Source organism: Miniopterus schreibersii (assembly GCF_964146895.1).
Source record: "Miniopterus schreibersii genome assembly, chromosome: 7".
In the NCBI taxonomy this organism is placed as follows: domain Eukaryota; kingdom Metazoa; phylum Chordata; class Mammalia; order Chiroptera; family Miniopteridae; genus Miniopterus; species Miniopterus schreibersii.
The window spans coordinates 75,985,285-75,997,971 of NC_138108.1; the positions used below are offsets into that span (position 1 = coordinate 75,985,285).

At 50.7% G+C, this 12,687-nt stretch overlaps 1 protein-coding gene and 1 pseudogene across 3 annotated transcripts in view; both read left to right on the top strand.

Annotated features, from left to right (window-relative positions):
- Positions 1–7,827, top strand: part of STEAP3 (STEAP3 metalloreductase) — a gene marked incomplete at its 5' end in the record, with an annotated part of 43,936 nt that extends 36,109 nt beyond the window's left edge. For both annotated transcript variants that reach the window (XM_081142691.1, XM_081142692.1), the window contains one exon: positions 5,292–7,827. In XM_081142691.1, the coding sequence (XP_080998817.1) occupies positions 5,292–5,573 (282 nt within the window). In that variant the 3' untranslated portion in view covers positions 5,574–7,827. The remainder of the gene's footprint in view (positions 1–5,291) is intronic.
- Positions 7,828–9,747: 1,920 nt separating this feature from the next.
- LOC308559429 (protein YIF1A pseudogene) lies at positions 9,748–10,320 on the top strand (annotated as a pseudogene). Its single transcript has one exon. The product of its transcript is annotated as a protein YIF1A pseudogene (transcript).
- The last annotated feature ends 2,367 nt before the right edge of the window (positions 10,321–12,687 follow it).

The following is a 12,687-nucleotide window of genomic DNA, read 5'->3' on the forward strand; positions in this document are numbered from 1 at the left end:
AATGTTAGACAACAGACCCCTGAACCTTGGATTAAATAGAATCAGTTTCTACAATTCTTGAGCTTCCCAAACAAAATCTCATGATGCGCAGTCATTGGACATCTCACTGGCCTAACGGGGAGTCTGTGAGCCAGTGAGGGAGCCTAGCCGACCACTCAGCACCCTCCTCTCAGCCCAGCCCTGTTGGTCCCTTCAATCCCTTGATTTGGGCAGGGCAGAAGGGAGGTGAGCATGGGGATCACCTGTTTATAGGGGATGAAACAGCATTTCCCAAAGACACCATTGAAAAATCCTGTGAAAAATCCAGAGGAAAGGAGGTTAGTCAGATGCATCTGAGTAAAAGCTTGCTGCTCCCCAAGGGAGACACAATGCTCTTTGGCACATGGAAGATTCTAGTAACGTCTACAGCAACAAACCTGGTTAACCAGACTTATTTGAGCACTGTCTGCACTCCACAGAATACACTTTGAGAAATGCTGCTAGTAACAAAAGGTTCTTTATGCATTTATTCAGTGGTAACTGTTTATTCAGCACTTACTACATGCCAGCCAAATCTTGCTAGACCTGGGATGTAACAGGGAACAAGACAGGCATAGACACATTTCAATGATAAGGACAACTGAGATGACTTTTTTTACATTTGTTTGGCATCTGCGGTTGTTTCCATGGAGAGCCTGTGGCCAGCTCCCCAGTGTTGGTGGGTTAACTCCACCCCTCCCATGGGCGGCAGCTGACTAACACTGGATTCTGCCCCTGCTGTTGCATCAGGCCAGAGAACACCCCCACTGTCAACAGAAATCTGTTGCAATCTTCTCTTTGCAGCCAGGACACAGTACAGAATTCAAAGAGGGGCACCGATAGAGCAGGGCTCTTATGTAACCCAAATTAATTGTCCTGATTGGGACCACTCACACACCTTAGCATGAAACAGCTGTGGTAGCCCTAGCTGGTTTGCTCAGTGGTTAGAGCATTGGCCTGCGGACTGAAGGGTCCCGGGTTCTGTTCAGTTCCTGCCGAGGGCAGGTACCTTGGTGGCAGGCTCCATCCCCGGCCCTGCAACCAGTCAGTGTGTCTCTCTCTCGTAGATATTTCTGTCTCTCTCTCTCTCCCCCCTCTACTCTCTCTGAAAAGCAATGGGAGGGGAAAAAACAACAAAACAGCTGTGGTTGTTTTTTAAGTGTGTGAGTTTCTGAATCTTACTGGCTTTGTTCATCTCTGAAGGTCCCTGGAGGAATGCTCAGGGCTGACACATGCCGGCATTAGATGGGAAAAAAGAATTTCATTTATTGGCCACTAATCCTCATGTGTTGCACACCCAAATCTAGGATTTTCCTGTTCCTGCCTGGTATCCCGGGGTGCATGGTTTATCCACAATTAAAACAGACTGCAGGTTGCTCCTCTCACCGGAAAGTTGCTCCCTTAAGCAGCCGCAGATCGCAAGGGGGCTGTGGGGCGCCCGGGGAAGCGGGAGGATTTGGTTTTGTTAGCCCAACTCACTGGGCCCTCCGCAGCCCCACCCCGCTTTACATATTGAAGAGTGGAAAAGACAACTATGAAAGTCGTCCTGCCACTCGGGAGCAGCAGGATTGGCAGGTGGGAGACGGGGAGAAAAGCAGGGCTTTACTTGTGGAGATCAGTCGCTAGCATTCTGTCCACAAAAGCAAATGCTCGGGAAGGGGGGGGGGGGTTGGTTGGTAATGGGAGGAGGAGCTGGGAGTGGGAGTGCCCTGGGCCTGTCCTGGCCCTGTCGCTGGCGACAGATCACCCCCCTCCAGAGCCTCTTGTAAAATGGAGCTAATGCCCTGCAAGGATGCTGTGAGCCGCTGTGAGAGGTTATGTGTGACAGAAAGATAAAAGCACTTTGCTATTATTCTTAGGGTGCGTGGCCACATTCCTTTGTCCCTGGCTGAGTTAGGAGGAAGCAGCGAGAGAGAGGCCGTGGGACCCCCACCCGGGGCGTGAGAATGATCCAGGTCACTATCTGCAGTTGATGCTCAATGGTGGTCATGAAATCAATTTAGTGGCTCATGGCCAGCTTCCTAAGACATGAACTAGAACAGAGGGCAAAGGAGAGATCAAAGGGCTCTGCATGTTGTAAGGATAGATTTTTAAAAAATATATTTTTATTGATTTCAGAGAGAGGACGGGAGAGGGAGAGAGAGGTAGAAACATCAATGATGAGAGAATCCTTGATCGGCTGCCTCCTGCACGCCCCCAACTGGGGATCAAGCCTGCAACCTGGGCATGTGCCCTGCCCGGGAATCGAACCACGATCTCCTGGATCATAGGTCCACACTCAACCACTGAGCCATGCTGGGCAGGCAGGACAGATGTTTTTTAAGTTGTGTTGATTCAGTGGTTATATATACATATGTGGCACTCCTGGTTGCCGACTGGGCAATAATGTGAAATGTGATTCTGTGAGCCACCATCAGAAAAATTTGGAGTCACAGAGCTCTCTTCCAGAAGTGCAGATGCACAGGCTCATCCCTAACCTATGAGCTCAGGTGCCTGGGGGTGGCTGGATGGCTCTGGAAGTTGCTTTTTTATTGCTGGCTCCTGGTGGCTCTTAGGTGTGCATGATGCAGTCAGTGTGTGGCCACCCCTGGGGGAGAGATACAGGTTTGGAGCCAGCAGACTGAGTTTCAGTCCCAAGACCACCACTCTCCAGCCCTGTACCAAGATGGATTTTTAGCCTCTCAGAACATCTGTGTCCTCACTGATGTCTGTTTCCTCTTCCTGTGGTCATCGGTAGAATCTGAGTTGGCATGGAAAGTGCGTGAGTTGAAGACATGTAAAAGCCACAAGGCCCAATAGTGGCTGCCTGATTGCTGAGGTGAGCTATTACCTTCTGTAAAGTTAGCACTGCCAGCAAGGAGCAAGCCAGGCCCCATTTCCTCCCCCCCCCAGCCATAGTGAGTCACCAGGTCTCAGCGAGCCTGGCTGAGCCTTGGGTCTTTACTGATTTATTTAGCTAAAAGCCCCATCAGAATAGTGCATTGATTCCATAGAGGCAACTCATACTTACATTTATCCTTTTGTTCCCAAGGCCGTTTTCAAAGTGTTAAATTTGGGTTTTTGTTTGTTTGGATGGTGGTGGTGGTGGTGGTGTTTTAATTTGGGTTGGGCTGTGCTAACTGCTCCTAATTAAGCTAGTTAGGCATCATTAGATTGCAGGAGAGGGTCCAAGATGTCAGAGCAGGTGGAAGCTGCACTCACCTCCTCCCATGTCCACATCAAAATTACAACTAAATTATAGAGCAATCAACCTGGAGAACCACCTGAAGACCAGCTGAACAGAAGTCCTATAACTAAGGATATAAAGAGGCCATGTCGAGACCGGTGGGAGGGGCAGAGCCACAAAGCAAGCTGGCCCCACACCTACATGTGACATTGGGAATCCGAAGGGATGTCTCCGCGGCAGAAGCTCCCCCCTGAGGAGTGAGGGGTCTCAGCCTCATGCTGGGCCCTCTGAAGAGGCCCCAGAACTAAGACACCTGGTGGCTGGCCTCAGACCACACAGAGCACCGCTCGATTGATCCACAAGCAGCACACCCAAAGGGAGGTCTCAGCAGGCACCAGGCCCTGCTGGGCAAATTCCACGTCATGGGGTCAGCTCCCCACAGTAGCTCATACACTGCGGTTGTGTCCTGTCCTCACAGCCAGCCAGCCTGAGAGTCCACCCCACCCACAGACATGCTAGCAGCAGTCAAGGCTCAACTACAACAGGAGGACACACAACCCACACAAGGGACACTCCTGGAGCGCCCAGCTCAGGATCAGGGAAACTGCCACTGGGCCTCACAGGGCAATTACAGTATAAGGCCACCATGCCAAGACTGGGAGACATAGCAGATCTACCTGATACACGGAAAAAAACACTGAGCGGCAGCCAAAATGAGGAGACAAAGAAACATGGCCCAAATGAAAGGTGGGGACAGAACTCCAGAAAAAAGAACTCAGCAAAATGGGGGGCAGCCATCTACCAGATGCAGACCTGCCCCGTGCCTCTCCCCACCCCCCATGAAGCCCTAACCCCTGGGCGCCCTGCTGTCCATCTGCCTGCCTGCCTGGCGGCTGGAGAAGGCTGGTCTACACCGCGGCCCCTACATCTCTGACTTGCGTTTGGAATCACTTCTCACTGAGGCAGACTAAGCGGCTCGCCCAGGGTCGGGCACGTCAAGACCAGCCCCGACGGCAGACCCGGGAGCGCACTTGTAGGCACAGGAAACCCGACAGGCAGGAGCTCCCGGAGGCTGGAGTTACAGAGCAGCGCTTCCAGCCGCTTCACCACGGTTCCCACACAAAGTCATGAGTGTAGGCACTTGAGGGGAGCTAATCTTAGCTGAACGTGACCCGCAGGCAGCTTAGGGGTGGGCTCTGTCGGAACAAGCCTCGACTGTTTCCCACAGGACTCGCATGGTCTCGATCTCCCCGCTGGCATCGCCTCCTTCCGGGCGGGAGGGTGATTTCCACCTGGTGTTTGTGGTTCAGTGTTTGGGCCGGAGGCGAGGGACCAGCACCCATGAAGGCCGTCAGTGCAGCGCCCTGGGCTTTAAGTACAGACAGTGCCAGGTCACCCAGCCGTCAGGCCCCAATGAGCCACCTTCACCACTGATGCCACATCCACGTGCCAAGTGCATTTTACACTTTGTGTTTACCTTTAAATCAGTTTCAAATCAATTCACTTTTTTATCTGGCCTTAGGCCAAACATTATCTGTGAAATTAAGATGTTGGTATGCTGATAGACACTTGTTACTCTAGTATAATTAAAACATATGCAAAATTAGTCAAATGTTTTTTAAACTTCTTTGAACATCTAAAGTCCTCTGGCAAGATGGGAGGGCGGTTGGGGACTGGGTGAAAGAGTGAAGGGATTAAGAAGTACAGATTAGTAGTTACAGAACAGTCATGGGGATGTAAGTACAGCACAGGGACTGGTCAATAATATTCTAATAACTATGTATGGTGTCAGGTGGGTACTGGATTTATCTGGGTTTTCACTTAATGGGTTGTATAATTTCTAATCACTGGGTTATATGCCTGAAACTAATATAATATACCTTCGGGGTAGAAGCATTATTCCTGTTCTGTTGGGGAAATAGGCTCAGAGTTTAGGTGGTGATAAGGTCGTGCGGAGAGCGAGTGATAGGGCTGGGATTTGAACCCAGAGCCCTGGCTGCTAAAGCCGCCCTCCTTCCTTCCCCTCTGCCGGGCAGGCAGTGAACCGTCGGTGGAATAGCTGTGTCCGTCGGCCCCGGCCCTCACTCCAGCCTTCTTTCTTCCGCAGTCCACGCTGGGCTTTGTGGCCCTGGTGCTGAGCACCCTGCACACGCTCACCTACGGCTGGACCCGCGCCTTCGAGGAAAGCCGCTACAAGTTCTACCTGCCTCCCACCTTCACACTCACGCTGCTGGTGCCCTGCGTCGTCATCCTGGCCAAAGCCCTGTTCCTGCTGCCCTGCTTAGGCCGCAGACTCTCCAAGATCCGGAGGGGCTGGGAGAAGGACAGCGCCGTCAAGTTCACGCTGCCCATGGACCACGCCCTGGCCCAGAAGACCAGCCACGTGTGAGGAGCTTGCACCTGGCTCGGGAACCAGGCCGGCAGGACAGTGCCCTGAGGCTGTCGGGGCTTTTATTCTTGGTCGGGCAGTATGGTGTAATTGTGCACAAATTGGTGGTTTGAGGTCCGAATTCCTGGGATGCGTATGTATTCGATAATATTCAGAATGACACACACATGTGTGTGATATATAGATTCATATATATTTCATATATATAACAGGATTTGCATTATACTTACTTAGCTAAAATGTTCAGTCCCTGAGATTTAACTTGTAGATTTAAAAGCGAGTGCCAGGGGTTAGGAGAAGAGCAGCTCACACTGGCATTTGCTGAGATACATACACACTTTCTGCACAGAAAAGGCAGTGAGGGGCTTGCACTTGGTGGAGTCGATCCATTTGTGCCTCGCACTCCCCTTTGCTACTTCTCCAAGGCCTTTGCAGAGCTGGGGCTCTAAGGTGGCAGGGCAGGGGCTGGGGGGTTGGGGTCATGGTTTCTCTGCCCTGGGAACCAACTCACGGCCCTTCCTTTGCCAAGTGGGGGAGGGAAAAGGAGGGAGGTTGAGGTTGGGGCTGCTCTCCCTAACCCTCCCTGAGCTGGGAGCTTTTTCCTCAGTCAGGAGTTACCCTGGCGGCTGCAAATTGGTCCTCCAGTGGGAGTGTGAAGTCACCTCTTTCCCTCAGGCACTAATGAATCCCACCTTGAGAGCAAGTGTGATTTTTTTTCCCCTCCTTTAAGTTGGTGATGACTGATCTTTCGACCACTGTGCCTTCTCACTGTAGATCATTAGTTTGAACGTCTGCAGGGAGGCCTAGAGCAGCCCCGGTAACAGCGCACGCAGGGGGAGCACGCGGCTTCCTCAGCGCATCCAGCCTTTCCCAGGTCCTCCCCCCCAGCCCCCGCCCGGGGCTGAAGAACTGGTTGTCTTCATTAAATTGTCCCTGTGGCAAACACTGGGGATCTCTTCCAGTGCCCTCTGCTGCCACCAGGCAGAGAGCCTGCCTTCCAAGCACCCAGAAAGCCACCCCGGTCCAAGTGCCTCTTAAAGGAGGGATGCGTTTTGGAATAGCTGGGGGCGCCCTTTCCACCAAAGCTACAAACTTGAAGTTCCGCGGCCACAGAGCATAAGAGGCTGGACCACAGCCAGGGCCACAGGACACGTGCCCTTGAGTCATACGCCACCCCTCCCTGATTCACCCTGAAACTGTTTTTACTTCCCCTGTGAACACACAGTTGTTCACTGAGCCCCCAGCTCCTGGCAGAACCAAGGTGGTCTGTCATTTCACACAAAAAGCACCTCGAACATGGGGTGAGCTCCTGACGGAAGGCTGAACTTGGCTCTGAAAAGGAGCTGGGGGTCACGCTTACATTTCCTAAGTCTCCTGGGCCAGAAGGCATGTGAGGCTGGAACAGAGAGTCCAGCTGACAAGGCTGAGCAGATAGCGCTGCAGGGAGAGGATGCCCTGCCCTGCCTCCTCGGGGAGCCTTCGTGAGCTCATGTCTGTGGAGCGCATCGGGGCCCTTCAGTGAAAAGGGGAAAGAAGCCAAGTGCAAGAAGATCTCGTTAGGCTAGTGACTGATGGAGGGAAGGCAGCCCCGCGAAGCTGGTGCTTCCTGCAGATGTTTTCCACTGCAGCTCCGAAGCTGTGTGGCAGAAGCTTGTCTCCTAAATTGGCCCTGAAGGAGCAGCTGCAGTGGCCCTTAGAGAGGCTCTCTGCAAAGGAGGCAGGTGAAGCAGTGGTTTCAGCACCTGCTTGGCAATATGAGGGCCCAGCAGTTTCCTGCTGACAGGTAGCGGGGAGAGCATGGGCAGCTGGAACACACCCAGGGTCGCCAGCCCCAGTCCACATTGGCTGCCTTCCTTCCCCGAGCCTCCCTGGGCCTGGGGATTATTCCTTATACCAAAGATGCTGACACAGAGCAGAGTCCAGTGGGTGGGCGCCCTCCCCTCCCCCACCCATGTCCTGCTGCAGGTGCTCCTCAGGAGGGAAAGGGTGCCACAGAGGACTTGCCCACCGCCAACTGGATAAGCAGCTAATAAAAGGCAGGGAGGGCTGTGGACTTGGCCTTGACCTTGGTCCTGCTGCTGCTCTTCCCTACCTCACAAAGCAACTGGCAACAGCATCCCCGAGAGAACGCATCACTCTGGGAATCCTAAACGTCACTTCAGAGGTTTAAAATGTATGCATTGAAAGAGTCTTGTTTTTACCTTGTAGAGCTTGTTTAAGAAGCAGCAAAAATAAACATCTACCCTTCTGTGAACTTTAGGCTTTTATTTCTGTCTTGTCAATCACTTGCCCACTCATTCATTCATTCATTGGCTCGAGCCTCCTGACTGGAGCTTGCTCATGCAAGGTGAGCACACAATAATCTGGGCTAGAGCTCACCTCTGAGGAAGGGCAGACAGGCCACAAGGAAACCTGCAAGATCCAGGTGACAAAGTGCAGGGGGAGTGAGAGGAGCACCCAAGGCCTGCAGAGGGGCTGGGAAGGCTTCCTGGAGGGAGCGGTGCCTGCGCTGTGGTCCGAAGGCTGCAGCCTTGAATGAAGGTTAGAGCCCCAGGGCTTCCAGAACTGGAATATGCACCAGAGTCACGTAGGGATCTTGTTCACACACAGGTTCTGGTTTGTTGGTCTGGGATGAGGCCTGAGACTGTGCACTTCTTTTTTTATTGAATTTATTGGGGTGACACTAGCTAACATAATTATACAGGTTTCAGGTGCACAATGGTATAACACATCATCTATACACTGTATTGTGTGTTCACCACCCCAAGTCAGGTCTCCTTCCATCACCATTGATCACCCACTTACCCCCCTCCACCCCGCAACCCCCACACTGTTGTCCATGTCCATGAGTTTTTTCTTTTTTTCTCAGTCCTTCCAACCCCCCACCCAGCAGCCCCGCCCCCTGGCAGCTGTCAGCCAGCTCTCTGTTCGAGCCTGTCTCTATTTGGCTTGATAGCTCATTTTGTTCATTAGATTCCACATATGAGTGAAATCATATGATCCTTGAGGCCGTGCATTTCTAATAAGCTCCCAGGTGACTGACTGTCGATCTGCAGACACTCCGAGTAGCAAGGGTTTAGGTGGGTTCCTTTGTCTGCGTCTGTAATCTACAGCCTTCAAAACAGTGCACACAGATCCCTCTGCCCCTCGAGCCTTCCCAGGACCCCGGTGCCCTGGCTGCCCTGGTGAGCTCTGCCCCTACGTGCTCCCCACAGGGCTGCAACCCCCTTGTTCTCTTAAAGACAAGGGAGGAAACCACCAGAGGCAAGGCCATGCACCCTGATGCCCCTGGTGGTGCCACACGCCCGGGGCCACCAGGAAAACTAGCTCTTCAGAGACCACCCACCATGCAGTCAGGCTGTTCCACTGAAGCACCCAGAACTGTCCTGCGCAGGGAGGAAAAACGGAAATCCATGTGCAGAAAGCAGTCTAATGGTTAAAAACCATTTCTTGGGAACAATAATAAAAAATATGGCCTTGCCCAGCCAGCGTGGCTCAGAGGTTGAGTATGGACCTAGGATCCAGGAGGTAGCGGTTTGATTCCCGGGCAGGGCACAGGCCCGGGTTGTGGACTCGATCCCCAGTCAGGGGCATGTGGGAGTCAGCTGATCAATGACTGTCTCATTGATGTTTCTATCTTTCTCCCTCTCCCTTCCTCTCTCTGAAATCAATAAAAGTATATATATATTTTTAAAAAGATGGCCCTGCCCTTTTGAGTCCATGATAACAGTTTTCCAAAGAAAGAACTGGGGCCAGAAAACAAATGCACTACAAAGGATAATCTTGTGCTGGGAGGTTTGTTTTTCTACTCTGTGTCTTCCCACATAACGCTGGGAGAGTTCGGTATAAAAAGAAGTGATAAAATATTTTGATGAAAAATCACTATTCAGGTGGCTGACATAAGAACTAAGGAGCAACCAAAATAACTCATATTAGTTAAGGAGACAAATTCTCATTCAGCTATTAAACAAGCTGAATTTTTCCCAAAAGCAATGAAGTGGTGCTTGGACACACAGAAGCTCGCTTGCCCTGGGGTCACTGCCTTGGGTCACTTCCCCGAGCCACTTCCCCGAGCCACTTCCCTGAACTCCACAATGAGGAAGGTGGCACCACAAGAACAGAAACTCACTCCCACCAGCCCAGCACCAACTTTCTCTAATGATTATGTTGCAAATTGGACACAACCTATGTGGCCAAGAAGCTAGGGCTACTGGTCTTCCCCTACACACACCAGAATTGGGAAGTACAGTGCAATCGTGATGTCCCTCTGCCCCCGCGACAAGACCTCAACGCCCCTGACCTCTGTATTCCCACAATGGCCTTCATCGCCTACGTGCTGCTGGCTGGCATGGCACTGGGCATTCAGAAAAGGTTCTCCCCAGAGGGGCTGGGCCTGTGTGCAAGCACAGCACTGGTGTGGGCGGTGCTGGAGGTGCTAGCCCTGCTCCTGGGCATCTACCTGGCCACCATGCGTAGGGACCTGAGCACCTTCCACCTGCAAAGACGTCAGGCTGATCCTCAGTGTGCTCACAGGGCTGCTCTTCGGCAGTGATGGCTACCGCGTGGCACTGGCCTGGACTTCGCCTGCACTCAGGTACTTCATTGCACGTTCTTTGCGAACAGCAGCCCTGGCCCTGACGGCCTGGGGGCTCCGGCCCCTCGGCAGCTCCAGCTCTACCTGACTCTGGGAGCTGCAGCCTTGCAGCCCCTCATCATCTACTGGCTGACCTTCCACCTGGTCCGGTGACCCCTGGCCCCTGCTGGCACTGACCTTTCCATACATTGAAGATTTGATTTCTTTGAAAACTGTCACTGGGAAGAGGTGGAGGTAACACTGAGGGTGATCACTAGGGGGTCTGTGGAGGCCCCTTTCCTACTCTCTCTTGGCCTCACTCCTGTGCCCTCTCCCTGACTTGATGCTCACAGGCACCTCACTAGGGTTTGTGACCAGTGTCTGGACGAGCTTGAATTTGAATGAGTTGAGTTTGCAATTCCAGCACCCTGGGTTTTCACATGTTTGGGGTTTTTGGTGGTTTTTGTTTGTTTGTTTGTTTAGTTTATCTCCCTCGATAAAGGAAATGTATTCATCAAAAAAAAAAAAAAGCTTCCTGTGCTCATTCTCTCTCTCCTCTGTCACTCCCCCTCTCCCCCCTCCCTTAAATGAAATTCAGGTTAAATGAAATAATTAACCTACCTATACATATAGGTTTTTAAAAAAATCAATTTAAGGTCTTCATTGAAATATAAAGTAGAAATAAACTAATTTTCTCTAACATATATATATGTGTGTGTGTGTGTGTGCATATGTGTGTATATATATATAATTCAAAATGGTAATTATTATTAGTAATGACCTTACAATAAATGAGTTGGTTTTAAGAGAAATACAAGGACATTCAATGAAATCATTAACCCTCTTTATAACTGACACTTGAAAATAAGGGCTAAAGAAGTTGTGTGTGCATGTGTGCATGTGTGTACGTGTGTGTGCGCGTGTGTGTGTGTGCGCGCGCGCACGCTTGCACATGCTGTGAGAGCCTGAACTGTTGAATACTGTGGAGAAGCCAAGTAGGGTGAAGACAGGAATGTCCACTGGATTTGGAAATATGGAAACTTTATGGTGAGCTTTCAGCCGATTGTTGGGGGTAAAACCAAGACTGGTAGGTGATGAGTGAGAAGGAAGGAATGGAGACTAATTCTGACAACTGTTGAGATTTGGCTGTGAAGTAGGGGAGAGAGAGGGTCGGTCACTGGGAAGCTGGAGGGGGTGCAAAGTGGTTGGTTCCTTTTTCCACGGCCTGGGCATGAACGTGATTTCAGTGTTTCTGGAGAACAAGAGGAACAGGCACAGTTGACGGGTGACAGGGAGAGAGGGCAGGGGAGAGGAGGGAGAGAGAGAGAGAGAGAGAGAGAGAAAGAGAGAGAGAGAGAGAGGGAGGGAGAGAGAAGGGGGAGAAAGGGAAGGGGAGAGAGAGAGACAGAAGGAAGGGGGAGGGGGGAGAGAGAGAATGAGCACAGGAAGCTTTGGCAAGGAGGGGCGCAGATTGCCTCTTAAAATTAGGAGAAAAGGGTCAATGCGAACGAGGGGAGGGTTAAGCTTTGCTGATGGGAAGTGTGGAAGTTCTCTCCTGGCAATGTCTGTCTATATCCTTTGTAAAAGAGTAGTCATTGCCACCTGCTGAGAATGACAGGGAAGGAAGAAGGTTTGGCTCTGAGGGTTGAAGAGGGTGGAAAAGTTTAGAAATAATTGTTGGAGAAAGTAAAAGGGGAGCTGGCCAGAGAAACGTGGTAGAGTTAGCCAAAAACAAACACTTGATTATAATATTTTTTTGTCTAAGGTGAAACATACTAATTATGCTTTGTGGTTAGTTTGCAAAGTGGAGTTTTTGTTCAGTTAAATTCTATTTGTCCCACCAATTTCTGTAATAATACCAGCTAGTTTACTTTAGCTCAGTTTGATCTCTAATAGCTACTCAGAATGCTTTGGCTTCACTCCTGTTTTCTCAGTTCAGAACGAACGCTCACAAATGGAACCTTTGATGCACTTTGCAACTAAACATCCCCCGCTGCCACTCCTCCCGTAACGTGAATCATCAACCCCTTATTTAAGTGCTGATTTCACTTATTGGACCAGAAACCTCCCTTATTTCTACCAAACACAGAGACTGCTCTTGAAAATTTAATTTTACTCAACAGTTAGAACTTTTCCACAACTGGAGAATTCATTAGGGCCTTCACTTCCTGAAGAGTCTTCCTCATCCAAAGCAACTAGTTCCTGGACCAAAGACGTACCGATTAATGCTGAACTCTCAGGAGGTAAGAGAAATCATCAGGGCGGAAAATAAGTGGGAAAACACACACACACAAAATAAACAAAACAATGTGCTCCCTGACTCCTCACAGAAGCAAATCCAAGTCCTTTCTGGAGAAAAACTGCCTCAGCTCAGATCAACCAAATAGGAGCTCAAACATAAAATCAACAAGCCACAGCTGAGAATCAGCGGAAACACATCCCCAAGGACATCAAAGAATAGAATGATCAATCATAGAGAAAATCAAAAACGGAGTTGTAAAAAGAAGTAAGCAATAAGATACCAGGAAAGGACTAGGCATG